The sequence below is a fragment of the Pungitius pungitius genome, chromosome 16, assembly GCF_949316345.1.
Source record: "Pungitius pungitius chromosome 16, fPunPun2.1, whole genome shotgun sequence".
Lineage (NCBI taxonomy): Eukaryota > Metazoa > Chordata > Actinopteri > Perciformes > Gasterosteidae > Pungitius > Pungitius pungitius.
The window spans coordinates 16995448-17016790 of NC_084915.1; the positions used below are offsets into that span (position 1 = coordinate 16995448).

The 21343-nt window shown below is 46.6% G+C and overlaps 2 protein-coding genes across 3 annotated transcripts; one reads left to right on the forward strand and one right to left on the reverse strand.

Annotated features, from left to right (window-relative positions):
- Window positions 1–724: 724 nt before the first annotated feature.
- LOC119215540 (putative monooxygenase p33MONOX) lies at window positions 725–6739 on the reverse strand. 2 transcript variants are annotated; one of them, XM_037467776.2, is made up of 9 exons: window positions 6558–6739; window positions 5751–5879; window positions 5278–5341; window positions 4419–4594; window positions 4029–4143; window positions 3693–3820; window positions 3458–3561; window positions 3213–3376; window positions 725–2528 (listed from the first exon to the last, which is right to left on the reverse strand). In XM_037467776.2, exons 3-9 carry the CDS (start codon window positions 5300–5302, stop codon window positions 2317–2319), a joined length of 924 nt encoding a protein of 307 aa, XP_037323673.1. In that variant the 5' UTR covers window positions 5303–5341; window positions 5751–5879; window positions 6558–6739; the 3' UTR covers window positions 725–2316. The 2 variants fall into 2 exon arrangements, with proteins under 2 accessions (XP_037323673.1, XP_037323672.1); XM_037467775.2 differs by having other exon boundaries at window positions 725–2531; window positions 6558–6738.
- A 1226-nt stretch (window positions 6740–7965) lies between these two features.
- On the forward strand, window positions 7966–19926 carry pof1b (POF1B actin binding protein). Its single transcript, XM_062558163.1, has 13 exons — window positions 7966–8664; window positions 10551–10628; window positions 15479–15768; window positions 16097–16130; window positions 16401–16481; window positions 16574–16666; window positions 16986–17099; window positions 17286–17438; window positions 17577–17702; window positions 17887–18027; window positions 18538–18611; window positions 18767–18888; window positions 19182–19926. Exons 1-12 carry the CDS (start codon window positions 8137–8139, stop codon window positions 18882–18884), a joined length of 1830 nt encoding a protein of 609 aa, XP_062414147.1. The 5' UTR covers window positions 7966–8136; the 3' UTR covers window positions 18885–18888; window positions 19182–19926.
- Window positions 19927–21343: the final 1417 nt, after the last annotated feature.

Here is a 21343-nt window from a genome sequence, read left to right on the forward strand (position 1 = left end):
GGACCACGGAGGCATCAAACCATGACGAAATTAAAAGGAGCTGTTGTCCGATCCAGAAGACACGACGTGACGAAATGAGAGCAACCAGGTAGACTCGAGTTTACGGTGTCCAGAAGGTTGTGAAGCTGAAGAGCCGGTTTCGGAGGTCGGACCCATAGAGTGCCTTCTTGCAATGAACAGAAAACGATTTCTTCATCAGGGAGTTGTACAAGTTGATTCAAACTGTACCTGAACAAAGGCCTTTTCAAGATGTCCGAACGTCACTTCTGATCTCAGATGAGGAAAACGGATCAGAACTCGAGTCCATCGGTGCGTCTCCTGTGGTCCTCGTACTGACTTTTAATGGCATCTTGAAAAAAGCACCAGAAACGAGACACAGGTCTGTGAATCGAGACGCCACGCGGTCGTGTTCTTGATTTCAGTTTGAGGGACGGACGACAGGAACATAAAGAGTTCACTTTGCATGAAGAGAACACTTTTTACCGGGAAAATAAACTCAGTTAAAATCCGTGAATCTTTTTAATGCGTTTTTCACTTGACGGGGATCTAAATATTAACCACAGAGGTCTGCTGGGAATTACAGCACCAACGGAAAAACCACAAATGTTTGTTCTTGTAATTGTAAAAGTTTACATTGGGGCTGACAAATTATAGATAATGAATGAATGAATTTGTCAAAAATATTACACAGAATAAGTTGCAATGAAACAGACTCTCGTTCGACTGAGGACAACGTAACATTTATTTATTCAGAGACTGTATGAATAAAGCGAAATGTCTCTTTGCCATCCACTGGAAAAATATTGAACACATGAACATAAACGTCACACAGATTCAGATGTGATACTTCAGTCAGGGCGTGATTCAAAGGGTAGTGTCACACGTAAAACACAGCGAAGAAATATTTCATATTTACAGCTGCTGAGGGTCCAACAGCAGAACCTTATGTGTCAAAAGGAGATTTCTACTACTAGGACAAACTACAGTGTGTGAGAATCGCAAAATGAATCAATAAGCGCAACGTAACAACAGTCAAAGAGATGATTCACTTCAGGTGAAGTCATAGTGCTCATTAAGCGCCACCGAGCTACACGTCTTGCAGCGACCTTGAATAAAAATATTAGCCTTTAGCTATTGGTGCAGAAAGACTTTTCTCAACGGTTCCTTCCACGTGGGAATAGAAAATACTTTTTTCTCTCTCTTCAGTCGATAATCACAAAGCAGCCGGCGAGGCCCCGAACTCGCGTGGAATCGTTCACAAATCGACCGAAGACCAGCAGAAAAGCTAAATGCAGTCTTTAAACCCTCCTTTGAGTAACCAGTGACCTTAAAACGCGTCTGTGTGGGAGTCATATCATGCAGTTCGGGTTTTTACTTCCACGCACTCCTTCTGGTCCCAAATTAACTTAATCTGTTGCTAGTGGATAAACATCTGTATAAAAAAAAAACAACAAATAAATGGAACGTTTCAGTAAGCAGGGTTTCCTGAGACCTTTTGTTTTTTGTTCAGTTGTATTAAACTACGTTTAAAAAGGACTTTAGTTTTCTTGCCACCCAGCTTATTGAGATGCCACTTTAAGAAGACAAAAATACTATCAACACAACGGAAGAAGAGGTTTTTGCACATTGAGCTGCATCCTGGAGGAACGTGGAACATGAGGCTTCATGTCTGGTGGGAATAAAGTGCATAATCATTCTCTTACTTTAAAACCAGGACCGGCGTCCGGATCGGCCGGCACCCTGCAGCCGCCACGGTAAGAAGGTCACCGGCAGGTAGGATTCTTACTGCCAAGCCGCACAGGAGACGCCTCAAAGATGAAGATGGGAAGTCGTTAAGAACGTGGCATGTTTTAACTACTGCCGCACATGCAAAAAAAAAAAAAAAAATCAACCAGGACTTTGTTTCCCGCTAAATGAGATTATTTACATCTGTTCTCTTACGGTCGTGATGGTTCCGTTCATTTTTAGTCAAGTAAACTTTAGAAATGTCACACGAGATGAAATGCTAATGCGGCGCATTTCAGTTTGGAGCGAATAAACTCGGCTGTAGGAACGAAATGTATTCATTGCATCGTAGATTATTCAACTACATGAAAAGAAAAAAAGCCTCAAACAACTCGGGGAAATTCAGTAAATTGTCAGAGGAAAAAAAAAAAAAAAAAAAAACAGGTTTCAGAGAACTTTTGACTTTTTTTTTTCCATTAAAACAAACATACGAAACCTAATGAACGAATAACGAAAGGAGCGCGTTGATGGAAACGTTCTGCACTTCAAAACGGCAACGACGAGACAACGACGAACACAACATCTGCAGCCTCAGAAGCCGGAGGGCGTGAGCACGTTCATGTCTCTGGGTTTCAGCTTGTGCGGCCGCGCCCCCTGCCGCCGCCCCTCCACTGTGGGGATCTCCATCTTGGGGGGGTTGACCTGCTGGGCGCTGGGGTTCTCCGCCAGCCGCGCGGCCTGGGACTTCATCAGCTCCATGGGGGTCGGCTTCTGGGCGCCACGGTACGCCTGGAGGGCAAAGCCTGCTGGGAAAAAGGGAAAACAGAGGAGAGATGTTGTGAAACGATACAGGACAGGTTGAAGCTTTTATCACAGCCGGAGGCTTGAAGAAAGGAAAACTTTATTACACGGTCTTTGAACACATCATGTGCGACAAACTCTTCTGTTGGAAAAATAAGCAAAAAAGAAAAATGTATATGAAATCTTGCTTATTTAATTATAAATAAACATTTGTAAAAACATTCCATTCTGATCTCCTCAATTCAACTAGAAATAAAGACTGTTCTCAACTGCTCGAGGTTCAGATTGTGTAAACAAAATTAGAACATTCTCTCATAAATTTCCTGTTTTTCCTCTAGCTTCGAGTTATTCTGATTAGAATCGCCATGAATCACCTACCTGATGTCATCTTGGAAAACAGAATGCGATAGATTCCATGTGAAATTGTGAGCTTTGTTTCTCAGCAGCCGTCAACACTGTGAATTCAAACTGGTCTGATCCGACTGTGACAATCGTTTGGTCCGTGTTTACCGTCGGCCCAAAGTTCATGTGATCACCCATTAACCTACATTCTGGCGCTGCGGTCCATTCCTCACCTCTACAAACACAGGCGAAGCCATTGCGCTTCCTCTTTCGGTCTGCTTCGATGTCTAAAGGGTCCAGAGCCTCACGGGGGGGGGGGGGGGGGGGGAGGAGTGGAGGTTTACCTGAGGCCGCAGGGTCTGATCCCAGGTCAGAGGTCGACTTCTGGACGACCGGCCGCGGGGCGAAAACGCTCCACCGCTCCACCGTCGCGTCGCCGGCGATGAGATCCACGCTGCTGTTAGAGGAGCTGACGCTGACTTCTGAACCGGTGCTGCCGAACCAGCCCCTTCAAACACACACACACACAGTGTAAACAAACCGCACCAACGTTTGGATCCAGGGACGCATGGTGCATGTGCGCAGGTACCTGCGCTGTTGTTTCGGGGAGCTGTGAGGAGTGTTGGACGGAGTGGACTGCGTCGAGGAGCTCTGTCGATCTTCTCTGGCCTCCAAACTTTGAATCTGCAGTTTCTGAAACAACAACAACGACGACAACAAAGCAGAATTCCGTCTTTAGTAGAATCAAACAGTTCATTCTCTTGATCCAAAAGTCATGACATCATCATGGTAGAGAGAGGCCTAGTCTGTTGGGGAGGGATCACCTGGAGGGATTCGGGCATGCGGTGGTGGAGCCTGGTCTCCTCGGCGGTGAGGCCTTTGTGGGGGGTGTAGCTGGTGTCGGTGAGCCCCGCCCTCTGCTCAAACCTGTAGACACTGTCGTGAGTCTGCTCTGTGGGGGAGAGAGAAAAAAAAAGCTTCAATTATAGTTTTAAAAAAAATAATTTTTTAAGAGTTAAATGATTGTTTCAGACCTGACTAAGCTAGCTAATTGTTTTCCAATTTTAAAAAAAAGAAAGAAATTAATCAAATAACTTTGTTATTATGCACTGAAGATAAGAGTACAGAGAGTAAAAACGGGATTGACAGCAGACACTTACTGGTGATGAGAGAATTCATGATGACAGAGGAGGCCTTGGTCTTCACTACAGCTGGTGCCCTGAAGAGGGCGCTGTCCGCCACTGTGGACTGACTCACTGCACCGCTCTCATCCTCCTGGAAGAGAATGACAAACCAAAACATCATCATCATCATCATCATCATCATCAGCTAAGCGGCATCCTCCTAACCTATTTAATACCAAAAACATTTCACTACTGTCTTAATAAAACTTTATACATATTCCACCCAACTGTACATAATCCTATCTCACTTTAATTTAAATGAATATGTTCTGCTATTTTATTTTACTGTATATATTGTGCATTTTTCCTTTGTCATTTTATTTACTGTACTGCTGCACACAAATGTCCTTTGAGCTTTTTTTATACCTCTGCCAGGCGTGTGAACTTCCTCTCCGGGATGACGGGTCGTCTCCACAGGTTGTTGATGCTGATGTCGTGGGGGGGCGTGGACATGGGGGCCTCCAGGTTGTCGTCGTAGCTGAGGGCTCGGCGGGTCATGCCGATGGGAAGCCTCATCCCGCCCATCCCAGAATCCTCTATGGCTGTGGACGCAAACAGCGACGCAAACAGCTCTTTAACACCACAAACCGGCAGCAGACACACAAGTTGGGAATCGTTTCAGACTTTGAACCACGTCATTAAAATCTTTTGTTCATCTGAGGAATATTGCGATTTTACTCGGAAAAATGGTGAAATACTAACTCACGCTTTTATTTCTAAAAAGTTTGACTATAGCAAGTCCTTTTTTTAGAACGTTAACTAAAATAGTCTATTATAAATAAGAGTTTACATTTTTTTTTGTGGATATAAACTTCATTCTGTAAAAAAAAATAATTGGATGTTAACCATAGATCCCTATTTTAAAAAAAGAGGATATCAATTATAATTTATTATTAAATTGTAAAAATGTTGTGTTTCATTTCCTCCTCTGACAGCAAACGGATGATCTCTGAGCGCTGGATAAAACAGCATAAAGACAGTTGATGACGTCATCTTCAGAAACAGCCAACAACCAATGCAGCAAATAAAAAGGACCGATTAACCAAACATGAAATGCTGGTTAGTTGCAGCACTAGTTGACACACAAAAGCCCTAAAGCGCTCTGGTGTGAACCTTGCATTAGTCATTTCCAAGGCGTTGGTTGGGAAAACCCATTTCTTCATGGAGCAATTTGTGTGTTAAAAACAAGAAACGGGTTAAGCTGAAAAGTGCAGGAGAAACTCACCTGGTAAATCCCGTGGGCCGGACATGATGTCAGAGGGACGACAAAAGATCAACCAGGACAGAAGCTGCACCGGGAAAAAAAAAAAAAAAGTTTAGCACTTATAATGATCACAAAGGAAATTTGTGCCAGAGGTTCATTTAAGATTAGAAGAAACAAACAACCAAGAAGAATAGAATTACATAGTTTAACAATAGAAAAATAATTAATATGTGTAAAATAAAGTATACGGACACTAGTGTAAAAAAGAAGACAATAGAAATAAGAGAAAGTAAAAAAAATTCAATGAATACTAAAAAAGTAAAAGACGGAAACATAAGATAAGAGTACAACGTGTGTGAAAGAAGCGATACACCAGTAACTAATGGAACATAAAACACAATACTGATATTGTATAAAATTGTACAGAGGTCAATAACAGAAAACCAAAAGTTCTCGTCATTTATATTGTAAATAAATATAAACAAAAACCTCACCTTCCGGCTGCGTTTCCGTGTCGTGGACCGACTGGAGAAGTGGAAGCCACGGGTTACAGGAGTAGGTCTGAGACACCTGAAGACCTCTGGCAGTGCATTGTGGGTCAGCAGCCAGGAACGAGGAAGTAACTAAGGAGACAGCAGCAGAGGCCAAAGGTCAACAAGGCAAACCACCATACTACTCTCTTCTCTCTTTTAGACATATTGTCCTCACAGAGACTTTTCGTATTTAGTTGAATCTCAGGAGTGTTTTCAAATGTAAACGTGTCCAGCAACATGACTCTTTAGTGACGTTGTCTTAGATGAACTCATAGCGATGGTCTCCCAGAGGATGAAGGTGACATAACTCAGCAACGGAGGCCTGCATCAACACTTGCATACAAAGCGTACATTTTGTCTCTGAATAACCTAAGAACCTTTCACCTCGCAAATCCTTAAGGGCCGATCGTGATGTGCGGTTCGTGGACGCAGGAGACAAGACGAGCTTAACCTTAACGTTGGTTTTTAAAATGACATTTTTACGACCACGGACACTGCGTGGGGACATTTTCACTTATCCCGAATTCAAGAAGGGCGTCTACACATTCGCAAAATGTGTAAATTAAATATTTAAGTTTTCGTACGCCGACACAGAAGCGTTTTATCGCTAAAAACGCCAATGTTTCCGGTGTAGTTCGGTGGCGGCTCGGCGCGCGAGGCAACACACACAGCGGAAACCGGTCTGGGCTGGATGGAGGACGACAAAACGGCGACTAACGGTCGACCCAATCTGTTGCTGTCGGCGTAGTCTGCGGCGTCTGGTCTCACCGGAAGGTCAGAGGAGATTCAGGCCGACTACTTAAACATCGACGAGCCTCCGATGCCGACTTGTTCACGCAGGAGACACCGAAGTTGTTTGGTAGCAGCCATTATTGTGCGCGATAAAAATAAAGCCACTTCCTCGATCGGTGGAATGGTAAAAGTCTCGTTGCCTGTTCTCGTTGCGTATCGCGAGAGTTGAGCTCGCACACGCCCGTCAGCGAGGTGACAATTATTTGGTTATATATTATATTATTATTATATGTGACAACCCCTTTCTGTGATAAAAAAAAATAAACTGCATTATAATGGCAAAATAATAATTTAGAATTTTTAAAATAAAGAGTTAGTGTATCATTGGGATGATTTAGCACCTAAACAAAAATAGTATGCCAAAATAATCATATAGCATTTCACAATAAATGTATTATTTTAGACTATTAAATGAAATATATAATGTAACACAACTAGTCGATTAGTTCACATGTTGTCCTATATTTGTCTATTTCTATTCGCATTATTATTGCATAGATGTATGTGTCTTTTTTATATCAGGATCAGGAATCAGGAATCAGGAAACGTTTATTGCCATATTATGTTGGATATACGTGGAAATTGTCTTGGCGGTTGGTGCATGACAGAAGACAGTACAATAATGACAACATAGTGCAGCAATAAGATAAAAATAAAATAAGAGTATAATAAAATGTATGCCATGGGTTAATATTGAACATCTAATTGGACAATGTTTTCAAATAGGCCAAAACAATTCAGGCGAAATACCCTTCAAATATGCGTACAATAGAGGTAATTTACATGTCAATTTTAAATAAATGCAGGTGAAACAGAGGTCAATTACAGGTCAAATACAGGGGAAATGCAGGAGTCCATGTGCTGTGACAGGAGGTGAGCATCACACTCCTTACCCCTTGTGTAAGTTCCCTTCGCCTAGTGAGGACGCCACTAGGCGGAGACAAGCTTTTATGTGGAGTTAATCTTCCATTTTGTCTCCTGGCAGTGTGTCACGATGGTTTAAACCTCATGCAAACATGTATTTAAAAGAGGACTGAGGCGTTCTCTGCCCGGCTTTATCATCATTTCATTTTACTAAATTATTTGTATTCATTCATTAGTTTGTTCTTATGTTATCAAGTGATTTCGTGGATTCATTTATTGTTCTGTGGTATTAGAGAGTTTAACTTTCCCATAGTTTTACTTGCTTTTTTGGGCCAGTTGCTTTATTTCCTCGCGTTTGACGCACTTTTAAAAGGCTGCAAAAATAAATGTGATATGTTGTTCCTATTACTTTGGTGCACTTTAAACTGTTCACGTTTACCAGCCAGGTAGGCCTTCCTTCCCCGGTGGTCCCTCCCACCTCCCGGGAGGAGCAGAGCGCCTCCCCCCCACCTCCAGCTGCGTCACCCCCCCGTAGAACAACTCCTCCAACCGGACTTTCCTCTCCAGTCTACCGGGCGGAGGAGGAAGTTGAACCGCGCAGGAAAAACAACCGCAGAGTTTCTTTTTGAGAAACTTTGACATTTTATTTCCCACATCCCTCTGTCCTTCAATACCGGAAAATAAATAAAAGATGTCCGTCCATTCGAACCGGACGACCAAGACGAGCTACCGGACCGTGAGCGTGGCCTCCTCCCCGCAGCCCGTCCTGGCCAGCACGGTGCCCTCCAGCGGCTCGGTGTCCTCCAGCGGTTCGTTGTCCTCGAGCGGCTTGGTGTCCTCGAGCGGCTTGGTGTCCTCGGTGCAGCCCGCCGTGCAGCACACGGCGCTGAACGGCTCCTACGAGACGATGCGGTACCTGGTGCCGGTGCAGCAGCAGCAGCTGCGGGCGCAGCAGCAGTCTTTCGTCCCGGTGCAGCAGCAGCAGCGCTCGTTCGTCTCGGTGCAGCCGCAGCAGCAGTCTTTCGTCCCCGTGCAGCAGCAGTCGTTCATCCCGGTGCAGCAGCACCAGCAGCAGTCCTACTACATCATGCAGCAGCCCATGGTGCAGCCCATGGTGCAGCAGGTGGTGGCCCCGATGTACGTGCAGACTCTCCCCCGGTTGAACAACAGCAGAATGGAGTCCAGCGACGTGACGGTTCACCTGCAGAGCCCGGAGCGGGTGAGTGGCCTCCCGGTGACAAATAAAAAGACCCGTTTAGAGAAACGCAGCTCCGACATGACATCCTAAAGGTCAGAGGTCAGAGATGGCAGACACACGTTAGTGGTCAGTAATGTGGTGAACAGGAACGGGCGTTGATACAAAACATGAGGAATAATGAATTCAAATAGACCTTTAAAGGTGTCATTAGGTCACTTGAAGCTATAACGTGGTCATTCAAGTGTAATAAATATTGTTTATGTAATCATGAGTGCACCCGTTTATCACCCAGATTGTAACAGAATTAACTAAGCAAGTAAGTAATTAGCAGTTTCTCAACCAAAAAAAGAAGTTATTTTAATAGTAAATATGCTTCATGAAATGGTTGTGCAAGAATATTTTACAATATGTGTAAATGTTGTTAACTTAAATGTTTAAGAAACTATTCTCATAGTGTAATAAGTAAATGTGCAGAAAACCGTTATGCTTTTAGTACATTTTGGGCAGTTATGACAGTATATTAGTGCCATTCATTCAGCTCTTGACCTGTAGTGCAAAATAAAGTCAGTGGTCATGTGTTCATGTCCTTTTATCGCTCACTTGAAATTCATGAGCAGCTCGTTAATTGGACGTCATTCGGCGGGGGCCCGTGAAAAGTGCACGAGCGTCAACGTCGCCTCCTCACAGACGAATAAAAAGCTGAAAATGAGACTTGATGGTCTCACGTCGCGTTCCCGCTAAATGTCAGCGTCTCTCTCCAAACGCATCTTTGGTTTCGGGAAACTGCGCGCACAGGAATCCCTCACTGAGACGCCACGGAGGGTTTACTAAATCAACGGGAGATATATATATACAGTATATATATTCATGGTTCAGTGATGGCTCATTCATTCTGACACCACGCATGGAATTCTCACAGCTCAGGGTGAATAAAACAAACACACATTTAAACACAGCGGGCACTGCAGAGGTCAGAGTTCATGCATTTGTGGAGCATATATAGGTGTAGTTTTTGGAAGATGAAAACATTGACTCCATTTCCATTTTTTTAACCTCCCAGCTGGACGTGAGCTTGCGGCTAAGTGAACATTCACTGAAGGAATTAGAAACTCCCACCACCACTCCCTCCTTTTTGTCAGTTGCCTCCTCGGCGATTAACAGCGCCGGTGTCACTAGACGAAGGTGCGGTCACCGCGTTCAGAGCTGCACCTGCCGAGGGACGCTCCGGTGAACCCCCCCCCCCCCCCCCCCCCCCCTCCCTGCTGCCATTTGCCCGCCGGATGGTTTACAAAAGCTATTTTAACCCCCCACACGCCCCCCCCCCCCCCCCCCCACACACACACACACCTTTCTCACCGATAAAACGAATCGGTTTGATCTGTTTCTAGCGTGGCGTGTGTCAGGATTCCCTCTTAATCATTAACCCAAAGGCGAGTTCTGCGGGGCTCGGCTCACGTTGCCCCGAGCTTGTACAAACGTGTTTCGGCGCCGCGCCCGCCCGGCCTGTGGCTCCTCCCCCCCCCCCCCCACCCCCCCACCCCCCCTCAGGCGGCGCACCCTCACGTCTGAAGATAACGCAGCAACACCCTCGCAGATCGTTTCGTCTGCGTCGGGCCTGGACACCTGATTGGTGGGCGGCGGTGTCCTCCCACCGATCAAACCGGCACTTTTGGCAAACGAAAAAGCTGGTGTCGGTTAAGACGATGGACGCCTGTGATCATGTGGTCATTTAACAAAAACACAAAAAAAAAGTATATATTCTGGCTTTATTAGTGAGAGATCGCTTGATAATGAAAAGAAGTTCAACGTTTGTTCCGTCGTCTGAGGGTCAGAGTTTGTTCTTCTGTTCCGATGTGACCCTTCCTCTCTGTGTGTGTGTGTGTGTGTGTGTGTGTGTGATGTTCCAGATCTCCAGCAGGAAGTCGTCCGTGTTCAGCCAGTCGTCCAGTCTCATCGAGACCGGCGCGCCGAGCGCCGAGGAGGAGGCAAGGACACACACACACACACACACACACACACACACACACACACGCGCGCCACAATTCTTCCCATGAATGCCGTCTTGTTGCTGAAGAACCTGGCAACCACACAAGTATGTGTGAGAACTCAAGTCTTGTTGTTTTAGTTGGGCTCAGTCATTCTGTCATCCAATAAAATTAAAAAAAAAGTCCTTTTACTTTCCGGTAATATGTCCCAAGTCAAGAGAGACAAGCCCCTGCTCAAGTGAAGTCACCACCCCCCCCCCCCCCCCCCTGACTGGAACCAGGTGAAAGGAAGATTCATTTTTAGAAACCACGGCGAGCATATGAGCTTCAACGTGTGTGTGTTGTGTACAAAAAGAACCTCTGCTGGTTAAAACTGGGGCGGCGGTTGGTGGAAACGTGAACAAACGTCTGAAAAACCAACAAAAACCAGGCTTCCTGCGGCTCCTTTATCCGTTTAGGACTTTTTTTCTTCATCTCCTTCCAAGTTGTCGGTGCTCTGCCTGCAGGTGGAGAACATGGAGGTGTTTCCTCAGGGAGAATAATAGCTGGGTTCAGCGCCGAACACGCCCCGAGGCCGTGAAACCTCAACATGGGAACACGCACAAGTGAAACTGCAGAAGCATCTTCTCATGTCGGCCCACCCCCCCCTCCCCCCCCCCCCCCTCCCTGTAGCCCCGCCCGGCCTCCACATTCAGACTCTTACAACCGCACTTCGTTTCACACTGTCGCAACACCGCCCAGGCCGTTCGGGGGGGGGGGGGGGGGGGGGGGGGGGGGGGTTGGGTGCAGAACTGCTTTCCCAGAGGCCTTTGCTGCTGCGCACGGGGCGGGATTCCTTTTTTTTTTTAAACTCCAACCTGACGCGTCATGTTCAAAAGGCTGTTGTCAAAACAGGCAGGTTCGGGGATTTAAAGCGGCGCTTCGTTCCCCAGAAGGTCGTGTGTCACTTTAATGAGTTTTTTTATTTTAAATGTTGGATATTCTTATTCTCCCTCAGGTGTTGCTCCCGAGTCCCCACTCACACGAAGCTGTGTGGAGTATAACGTTTATTTTATAAAAGGTTAGAGCGATCTTCATGGAAAACGCAGAAAGGCCATTAGGAGCTTTGCCAAGAATCCCCGTCATGTGACACGCCCTGCAGCGCCCACAGAGACGCCGCCAGGAACGAGGCGCACGGAACCGCTCGTCCAGAATAACAAGTTTAAAAGTCATCGTCGAGTTTGGATTTCATCGATGTTTCTCAAAGCGCCAAACGCTCGCCGAACGACCCCGAGCACCCGCTTGACCAACGGAGACGGGGGGGCCCGGCTGTGATTGGCCTGGTTCCGCTCGAGCTCAGAGCGTCTCCGCTGTGCTGGAGAAACGATCAGACGCCGCTAATCCCATGCAGGGCACGCTGCTGCAGGTCTGAACAGAGCAGTGACCTCACCTGCATGTCCCGCAGTCAAATATGAATGCAGTGATTTAGTTGATTTTCTGTATTTAAACACTTGAAAACACTTTTTTTTTTTTGACAGCAAGGAATTCTTTTCCCTGTTCCAACATGATGAGGAATTGGTTTTCCAGTTTTGAGCAGAATTAGAATTTAACCGTTTTTATTATTTCTTAACTTTAGGCTGGATGTGTGGATGTTGCGCGTCGCAGTTTCATCTCAATTTGAGCGGGAGGCCACGGCCACGGCGCTGAGAGAGCGACAAGGGCGACGCGTCGGAGACGGAATCCGTCCTCTTTCAGTCGTGAGGTTTTTCCCTCCAGACAAAAGGATTACTAGAAAAAACGCTTTGCCTCCGCTGGAAGGTCGTTGTCGCCACTCGAGAGCACGTGACGCATTCAAACTTTAACCGCGGGGGCCGCGAGGGGGGGGACGTAATGGTAATGGTAATGTAATGGTTTTCACTTTTTCTTGCCCAAGCGTCTCCTTGGTGATACGAGTAATGACTCTGGAACTACTCTCGTCTATCCGGACAGTTGTTGTTCCTGTAGGATAAAAGGGGAACAAATAATCAATCAAAAGGGCATCCTGACACCCTGATTGGCCAAGAGAGCAAATACACCCCGCAGCTCCCAGCTCTGCACCCGGAGCCAATCTCTGACCGGAAGACTATTGGCTAAAGATTCTCGTGTAGAATCTTATTGGCCTGAATGATTCTTGCAGCCTGAAATTCGTCCTATCGGTTCACCGCTCCCCCGGCGGAGGTTTGTGCTCTCGGTGCTCCTCCAATTCTCGCCTTTGTGTCTTTAATCCAGCTGCCTGTTGTAGAAGAACCCGGAAAATAATGAAACTCAGTTCAATCAAGTACCGAAATTCAGTTTGAGAATCGGCAGCATTCTGCCCGAATCACACGCATCAGAGAGCCTGTGTGGCAAAATGACGTCTCTCATTATCAACCGCTAGTGTTACTCATCCCTGGATCGCACACCTACACACTCACACACTCACACACTCACACACACTCACACACACACACACACATGCTCGGGCAGGAGGCCCTGGGTGAGATCCTCGGGTTACTGCTGCTTTTCACACAAGGCTACACAAGTGAAACCAGATCAGTGACCCTGACCCCGTGTTTGTGTTGAGTCGGGCGCATCTTAGTGGCTTTTGGGCCTGGAAAGTCCTTGAAAGGTCATTAAATCACATATTTCACAGCCTTGCTTGTAAGACAGAAATGTCTCAAGACAAACGGTTTGATCTGATGGTTGTTCAGCTCTCACAGACTGACCTGGAGAGGCCAGGCCAGTCTGCCACACACACACACACACACACACACACACACACACACACACACACACACACACACACACACACACACACACACACTATCATCATCATAAGGTTGCTGTTACCTCCCACACATTCTTCACAGCAGTGTAAGCTTAGGTCTGCGGTGGATCTCTGGAATGTTGCGTCTGCAGGTCAGCTGCATATTAGTCCACCTGAGACATTCCTTCACACAAACCAACAGACACACACACACACACACACACACACGTGCATCAGCCCCAACAAAGAGTATCTTTCGATCCGATTTGTCCTCAAAGTCAGCTACTCTCAAGGTGTTTTCGTCGGGTTTGTTCGTCATGTTTGTCTCGTAAAATGCTGCAGGTTGTTGTTCTAGTCGGTTCCGGACAAAAAGAAAAGGCAAAGAAAATGTTACAGCAAGAAATATCGGAAGGAGAGCAGCCTTAAACGAGGGTTTACACGTTACACATTAAAAATGATTACCCACATTCTTGCCTCAAATGGAGTTCAGAAAGGGAAGGAAGGAATGTGGGTGTGCCACACCCTCCTGCATTCAATCACTCGCTCACTTCTCTCTCCTTTGACGACAAAAGTGCCCGATCGCCCGTTGATCTTCCTCCTCGGGCGCTTTGATACGGTGACAGTTAACGACACACACTCGTCTTCAGGTTTTTTTTTACTTCATGAAAACGAAGACAGTTTTAATATGTTTTCTCCTCAAGGCAAAATTTTTCTGTGAAGCTCTGGGAACATTTCAACAAAAGCCCGACGGTTATATGATCAAATCCCAGTTTCTTGTCTACTCCGTTGCCCTCTTGTCTGAGATCTGAGGCTCTTTTGTCTTTGAATTGGGTCCAGTGGTGACCTCGTTTCACACGTTTCACATGTTTGAGCCTGAACAAGGCAGCGGGTTCTGGTTCTGTTCCTGGTCTAGTGATCCCTGAGCCTTTCGCTTGGGTTGTTTCTCCCTCCTGATGAATCAACTCTTACACTCGGCTCCCGTTTTTACGGTTTCCTGGTAGAATATTTCCTTTTCCTGCTGCGTGGGTGTTTTGTCCACAGGAAGGGGCGACCAACAGAGACCGAGATCTTGGGGCGTCTGGAATGTTTCTCTTCATTAGTGAGAGTCGTTTCCAATAATTCACCCCCCCCCGCCCCTGTTTGCTAATGTGCGTTAACTCATCCTAACCCCTCAGCCGGCCTGATGGCATCAGAAGGGGCTGCGAGCTGCGTGCAGCTGTCAGTCGGTGCCTTTGTTTCTTAATGATCTGCCAGGCGCGTGTGGAATCTGGCTGGTCCGCTCTGCACAGGTACGATAATCACCTCCCTGTGAGAAGTGCTGCTGTCGTAAATTAAAACAGCACAAAGCCTTCTGGAGGACACTGTGGAGGAGCTTTAAGGCGTGAAAAAAAAAAATCTCGCGAAATCGCTGCATTGCGTTTGAAAGTCGAGCCGAGAGCCCCGAAGGCGCCTGCAGTAAAAAGCAGCTGCACCTTTTGGTCTGAGTTTGCTTCCTTCATGAGTCGTAACTCAGACCTGTGTGAAAAGAAAAGAAGAAAAAAAAAAAACCCCGTCTTCTTCACGCGCTGCGCGCTCGATAAAGAAGGTTACGCAGCGCTATCTTCACGCGGTGCGGAACCGGGAGGTGTAAGGGTCAAAAGGCCCCCGAACCAACCTCCAATGTGACGAGGAGGGAATGTAATTATCTGTGCTGCCTCTGTAGAAGATCTGTTAAGACACGTCAAGCTTTTAAAGCCGTATAGAGGTTAAAATATCGCGTCGACTGTGTGTGTGTGTATAGAAATACTTTTGAAAAGCAACATATCTCTGTAACAGTGAGGAGGACACATTGTAACAGGTCACCTTTCCTTAATTCGTTTGCACATTCCGTGTCACTCCGCATTTGAGATGAAAAAAGGAACGCGTTGTCGTGGTTGCTTAGCAACGGGTATCACTGAATGACCACCACAGTGTGACCTGATCTGATAATATATCACTCACTGGCTTTCGTCCTTCTGACACGGTTAGTAGAGAAGAGACACTTGCTGCACTCGTCGGTCGTAAAACACGCGGTCGCTAAATACCCGTCTGTCGCCTGTTCCCCCAGGAGTATGAAGAAGAAGAGGAGGAGGAGGAGGAGGAGGAGGAGGAAGAGGAGGAAGAGGAGGAGGGGATAGTGGTGGTGGAGGAGGTAGAGATCGTCAACACCATTCAGCAGAAGCCGCCGCTGATGAGCCAGAAGACGTCCACGATGGAGCTGAAGACCGAGCTGAGGGAGATGCCGCAGCCCAACAAGATGGACACGCGCTACTTCGGCGAGCTGCTGGCCGACGTGTACCGGAAGAACTGCGACATCCACTCCTGCATCTCCGAGCACGTCTCCAAGATCCGGGGACAGTGAGTGTCAATTATCTGTCCGCCCGAAGGGATCTCAAACCGCTACTAGACCTGAAATCATCAGAAAGTTTGCTTTAACCTTGTTTATTTCTGCTGTGAAGAGTTTTAACATAGAGGTCAATGGGGATCGCCCGCCTCTAGTGGCCATTTGAGGAACTGCACTCTACTGCCCCCCCTCCTTCTTTCTTCCTGCTCACTTGTCGATTGGTTGTTATAAAATGTCTTTTCTATAACCGGTCCTCACAGAGATAGCTGTGCCAAAGTGCAAACGCACACTCGCCTCGTCCGCTGCTGTCCTCATTGTGTGTCTCTCGTCTTTGTGTAACAGGAAACACCTGCTGGATCCCTCCAACGACTACAAGGTGAGAAACACACCTGCGTCACAAACATCTGGTGAATGAATCCGACCAGAGGTCAACGAGACACGACCTCATCGGTCCATTTAGTGCCCGAAGGACGACAAAGACACAAAAACAGGACAAACGTCAGATATTAAACGTCTCAGAAGTACAAGTGCACTTAGTCTAATTGCATTTCTGGAAACGTGATTTCCCATTTTTTAAATGGCGGCTGAGCTGTTTTTTCATTCATTGTGCGTGTGTGTGTGTGTGTGTGTGTGTTTGTGTGTGCAGGTGGAGAAAGAGGAGGTGGAGGCGTTGCTGCCCAAAGGAACCAGTGAACTGACCAAACAACAGATCCGCTACCTGCTGCAGGTGAGTCAGCCACGAGAACCACGGCCCCCCCCCCGGGCCCCATTTCCCACCCGGAAACGCTCACGTGACGGATTGTGCTGTTTGTGCGACAGACTCGTCTCACGGCGGATAAGAGCATGCGCCTGCTGCTCTCCACCTTCAGCAGCCTGAGGGAGGAGCTCCTGCACATGTCCGAGGACCTGCGGGTAAAACACAAACAAACAGACGAAACCCCACACAAGGGTTTATTTAGTTTCTCCGTTTTTGTTTATGCTCCATTACCAAGTAAATGACATTTGTGTAGTTAACACAAGCGTATAAAGTGATGAAAACAACGGATGCAATGTTCAAGAGGGATTAGTACACAAACATTGGAGGTGAAAATTTCACGACCTCCTTTTGCATCAACTTTTTCACATGTATTTAGATATTTGAGATGCATTGTCCAGAATATGCACTTTGTCAGGAGTTAGTCTCGGTATGAAGTGTTTTGAAGAAACAACGATGTCCGTGTGTGGTTCCCAGCGGCTGGAGAGCGAGAAGGAGACTCTGGAGAGAGATCTGAGCTTCAAGGCAGACCAGGCCAAGCAGTACGACAGCCTCCTGGAGGCCGTGCGGGAAAACAACCGCCAGCTGCAGGTGGGCGGCGACAAAAAAAAGCTGAACGCGCTGCGTCTCGTCCTCACACGAGTGACGCTGTGGAAATCCTCCATTTGTATTTTCAAGGATGCTTGGCGGGGGTTTTCAATTGAATCCATTTAAAACAGACGAGTCTGTATCCCTGACCTCCGGTGTGCGTGCTTGTGTCTCGTCGCCCCTTCGCAGGCGTCGCTGAAGGAAGCCAGCAGCGCCCAGCGCTCGCTGGAGGGCCAGCTCATGAGCGCCAGGAGCGACGAGTCGGGCCGAGACTTCCGGCTGCAGGAGATGGAGAGCAGGATGAGAGCGCTGGAGGGCGAGAACGAGACGCTGCGACACAAGGTGACCGGGGCGGTCGCACCGCGCCAGGCGGGGACCTGAGGCGGGCCGTGTCTACTCCGCCCACCTCGATGATGACCTCCCTCCCCTCGCCTCCCCTCTTCTCCCCTCCCTCCCTCCTGGTCTGTGTTTTCCCTGCAGCTGGCCGGCCAAGGCAGCAGCAGCAGCGCCAGCCTGCAGCTGAAGACGGAGGAGCTGTCCCGCCATTACAAAGACCAGCTCAGCTCAATGAGGGAGGAGAAGGACCGCGAGATACTAAGGCTGCGGGTGAGAGTCATTTGAGGCGTCTTGAGTATTCATGCGCCATCATGTGGACGTTTTCTAGCAGTGCAACACGGTGTGAAACGAGCCAATGCCTCACCTCTTGAAGCTCTCGGCTCTTCTCTGATGAATACATACGTCTCACGTGTGCTTCCATGACTCAATGGTGCCCGTGCGTCCTGCCTCTCAGAGCCAGATAACCAAGATCCAGACGGAGATCACCACCACCACCACCGACAGGTCGTCCTCGGACAGCAGCCTCCAGCTGAAGATCTCCGAGCTGCTCGCCACGCTGCAGCAGAGGCAGACGACCATCACCAAGATGGAGGAGGTCGGTCGACCACGAGACACACCAGCAGATCGGATAAAAGATTCGTCCTTTTCTTTAGTGTTTTAAATTTGCAAACATGGTCTGAAAATGATCTGATTACGTAGATACAAACTCCCCCCCCCCCCCCCCCCCCCACACACACACACACACACTCCAGGCTTGTGAGAAGATTCATTCTTTATTTAACCTCTCAGGTCCAGCTGCATTCTGAGTGTTTTTGTTTTTTGTGCCGAGGCCGTCTGACGGTTGATTTAACCTCAGGAATGCTTTTGTCACCTCGGGGTGCTGGATTCTACTCACGCACACTCACACACACAAACACACACTCACACACACACACAAACAGCAGCAGGTTAAACAAAAACAGAGGGGAGGAGCACTTTTTCCTCTATTTGACAAAAGAAGACGTAATTCTCAAAAGTTGTCAAGATAAATCTTAAACATTCTGATAAAAAAAACAAAAAACCCCATTATGATCCAAACTGACCTCTGACCTCTTGCGGCTCTCAGGAGATCCAGAGGCTGATGCGGGAGAGGAACGACAGCTCCAAGGGCCAAGTCACCAGAACCACCATCACCAACAGGTAAAACGACACAAGTTCCCCCCTAAGTTTTTGCACCATGTGCAAAGTAGATCGGGTCGACACTTTTTGAGATAGATAGGACAAACATACAGACGGGACAGAGATTTAGATTAGACATCAATGTGTCAATCATGTGTGTGTGTGTGTGTGTGCAGGTACAGCAACAAGTACCCGCTCCTCGGTCTGCTCGGCGACGACTACGACTGCAGCTCCTCCGTCAGAGAAGGCAAGACCGTGGTCATCGAGAGAAGCAACCAGGTGGTCAGGAACTGAACAGGTAAAAGCATGCAACGCGTCACTCTACATCGTTTACAGTTTCTTACGAATAAATAAATCGGCTGGAGAAATAAGGATTTTCGGACACGACCACAGTGGCCACGTTCAACGCCAACGTCTCGAGCACTTCACACAGTAACGGAAACACTCACACCTGCAGAATGTGGAACCATTTTTATTCAGATAGATTTTCAGAAAAGGTGCCCAAAGGCCTTCAGCCTGTAACCAGCCATCCGTGTTGATGATGTAATAATATACAACCCCTTAAAGACACTCTCTGCTTCCCTCTGACAGGAATGATGGAGCAATAAGAAGACCCAGGAGTCCCCCCCCCCCCCCCCCTGCCCCTCATCCTGGGGCTCCCCGGATTGGTGGCGGGTAAAATTTAATATAATATTGTAAGATTGTAGGTTTTAGTTGGTTGCAATTCTACACACTGGCCCTTTAAGTGAAGGTCAAAACATCTCAGATAACAAAGTGCCTTTTGTCCTAAAGCAAGCTGTTGTGTGGTTGCCGTAGAAACGAAATGCAATGTGAGAAACGATGTGATGCGAAATGTGTTTTTTAATAAAGGCTTTCTCTTCTTTAAATGTAACCCCTGTGACTAACTACCACTGGCAAAAAGCAGGTTTGGTGTTAGGTGACAAAGCTCCAGTTGTCCCTTCTGCACGTCGAACTGCGTGCGGCACGAGATCCTCCTTAAAGGGATGAGAAGGTGTTTCTATGATGTAAATATGTATATTTATATATTGAGCTACTGTAGGATGGCCACGCCCTGCTCCGAGGAACCTCTGAGATCTGTTTGGGTTTTGTTTTGTTGATTACTTGATCGGTTATGGGGTTTAATCATGGTGGAATTAAAATGTCTACGCATGTAGTTGTGTTAACTGTGTGTTGAGTTTATGTGTGTTCAGGCTTTTTAGACTACAGACATGGATGTAGGTCCAGAAGGTGAGATGCTCCATAGCACACACCACACCTCTGACGTGCACATTGGGATTGTAGGTTGTGATTAAAATCACTGTTTCTATGCAAAAAGTATCTTGTTGTGTACTTTACTGAAACTATACACAATTACACAATCACTACGGTCATGTTGTTTTTTTAAAATTTCTTGATATACTTTTTTAATTGACAGTTTTTATTTCACAGTTTAAAAAGTAGCAAACAAAATGTCATTATTAGATCATCAGTAGATCAATCTAATTTTTAAAGGAATAGGATACACACAATATTTTAGAAATCACACAATTTTCTCTTTGTTGTGTTGAACTCGTCCTTCTTTACTTTTGTCTTCATATATAATCCTTGTTCTCTAAGATTAGATTTTAAAAAATTGACACGATTTGACGCGTTTCCTTCCAGTTGATTCCTGAAAACGTACTTCAAAGCACAGAAATGTCATTGGACCTTTGAATTTATATTATTTTGCACCTATAATCATTTGTATATATATATATATATATATATATATATATATATATATATATATATAATAACATAGTAATATTTAGTCATTTCGTTGTTCTTTCACCTCATTTTCCTTCCTTTCTTAACTCTCATTTGCAATGTTCTACTTGGTAAGAATATCTGCTGCCTCCAAGTGGCTGAAGAACATACTAAAAATTAAACTAAATATCTTTTTTTATTCACACAGATGAATTGTTTTTCTTTTCCTGAAGTTTATAAAAAGCATTGCGTTTTCCAGCGTTTGCGCTCTTTGCTCTTTGCAGATAAAAGTCCTGAACATTAGAAATAGGCATTAAGCATAAAGAAGGAGCGTTTCTAAAAGGGTTACCGAGCTCGCTGTTCAGTCAGTTTCAGAGAATGTTTGTGACGTGTTTGATGCTTCTTCTGCCAAGGAATAAAACATTCATGTTTTAATGGAAAGTTTCATGAAAATTCCCATTTTTAAACTTTTTTTTGTTGCTTTTTATGATATCAAGCGCTGGTTTGATGATTTTACCTTTGGTGATCTGATAATCTGCCAATAATGACGTATTTTAAGCTTCTCACGGTTTGATTTTGGTTTAATTTGGGTGAATCCCTCAGATGGGTCGAACCTTCAGTCAAACCCACTGCCCTCATATCTTTTCCTTCAAGTGCCCCCCTGCAGCAGAGATCCACCCGAGGCCTCTGCTGCCTCTGCTGTGTTGCCGGGTGAAGTTGCAACGCCGCGGGTCTCCAGCAGAGAGCGCCGGCTCTCCTCAGCATCTCGCTCTTCGCTCACCGGGGGGGTCGCCCGGGTGGAGCTGATGGAGCCCAGGGACGGAGAATGAGGTCACGGTAGACCATTCCCTGTCACCACGTGGCTCCGGAAACCGGACCCCCCAGGGAGGTGACGGATCACATCGCGGGGGACCAGAACATCGACGGTCAGTGGCCGTCACCGATGACGGACGGCGTGTCGAAGCGATTCTATTCGAGAGTCTGGAAAAGATGACAAGGAGATTAAT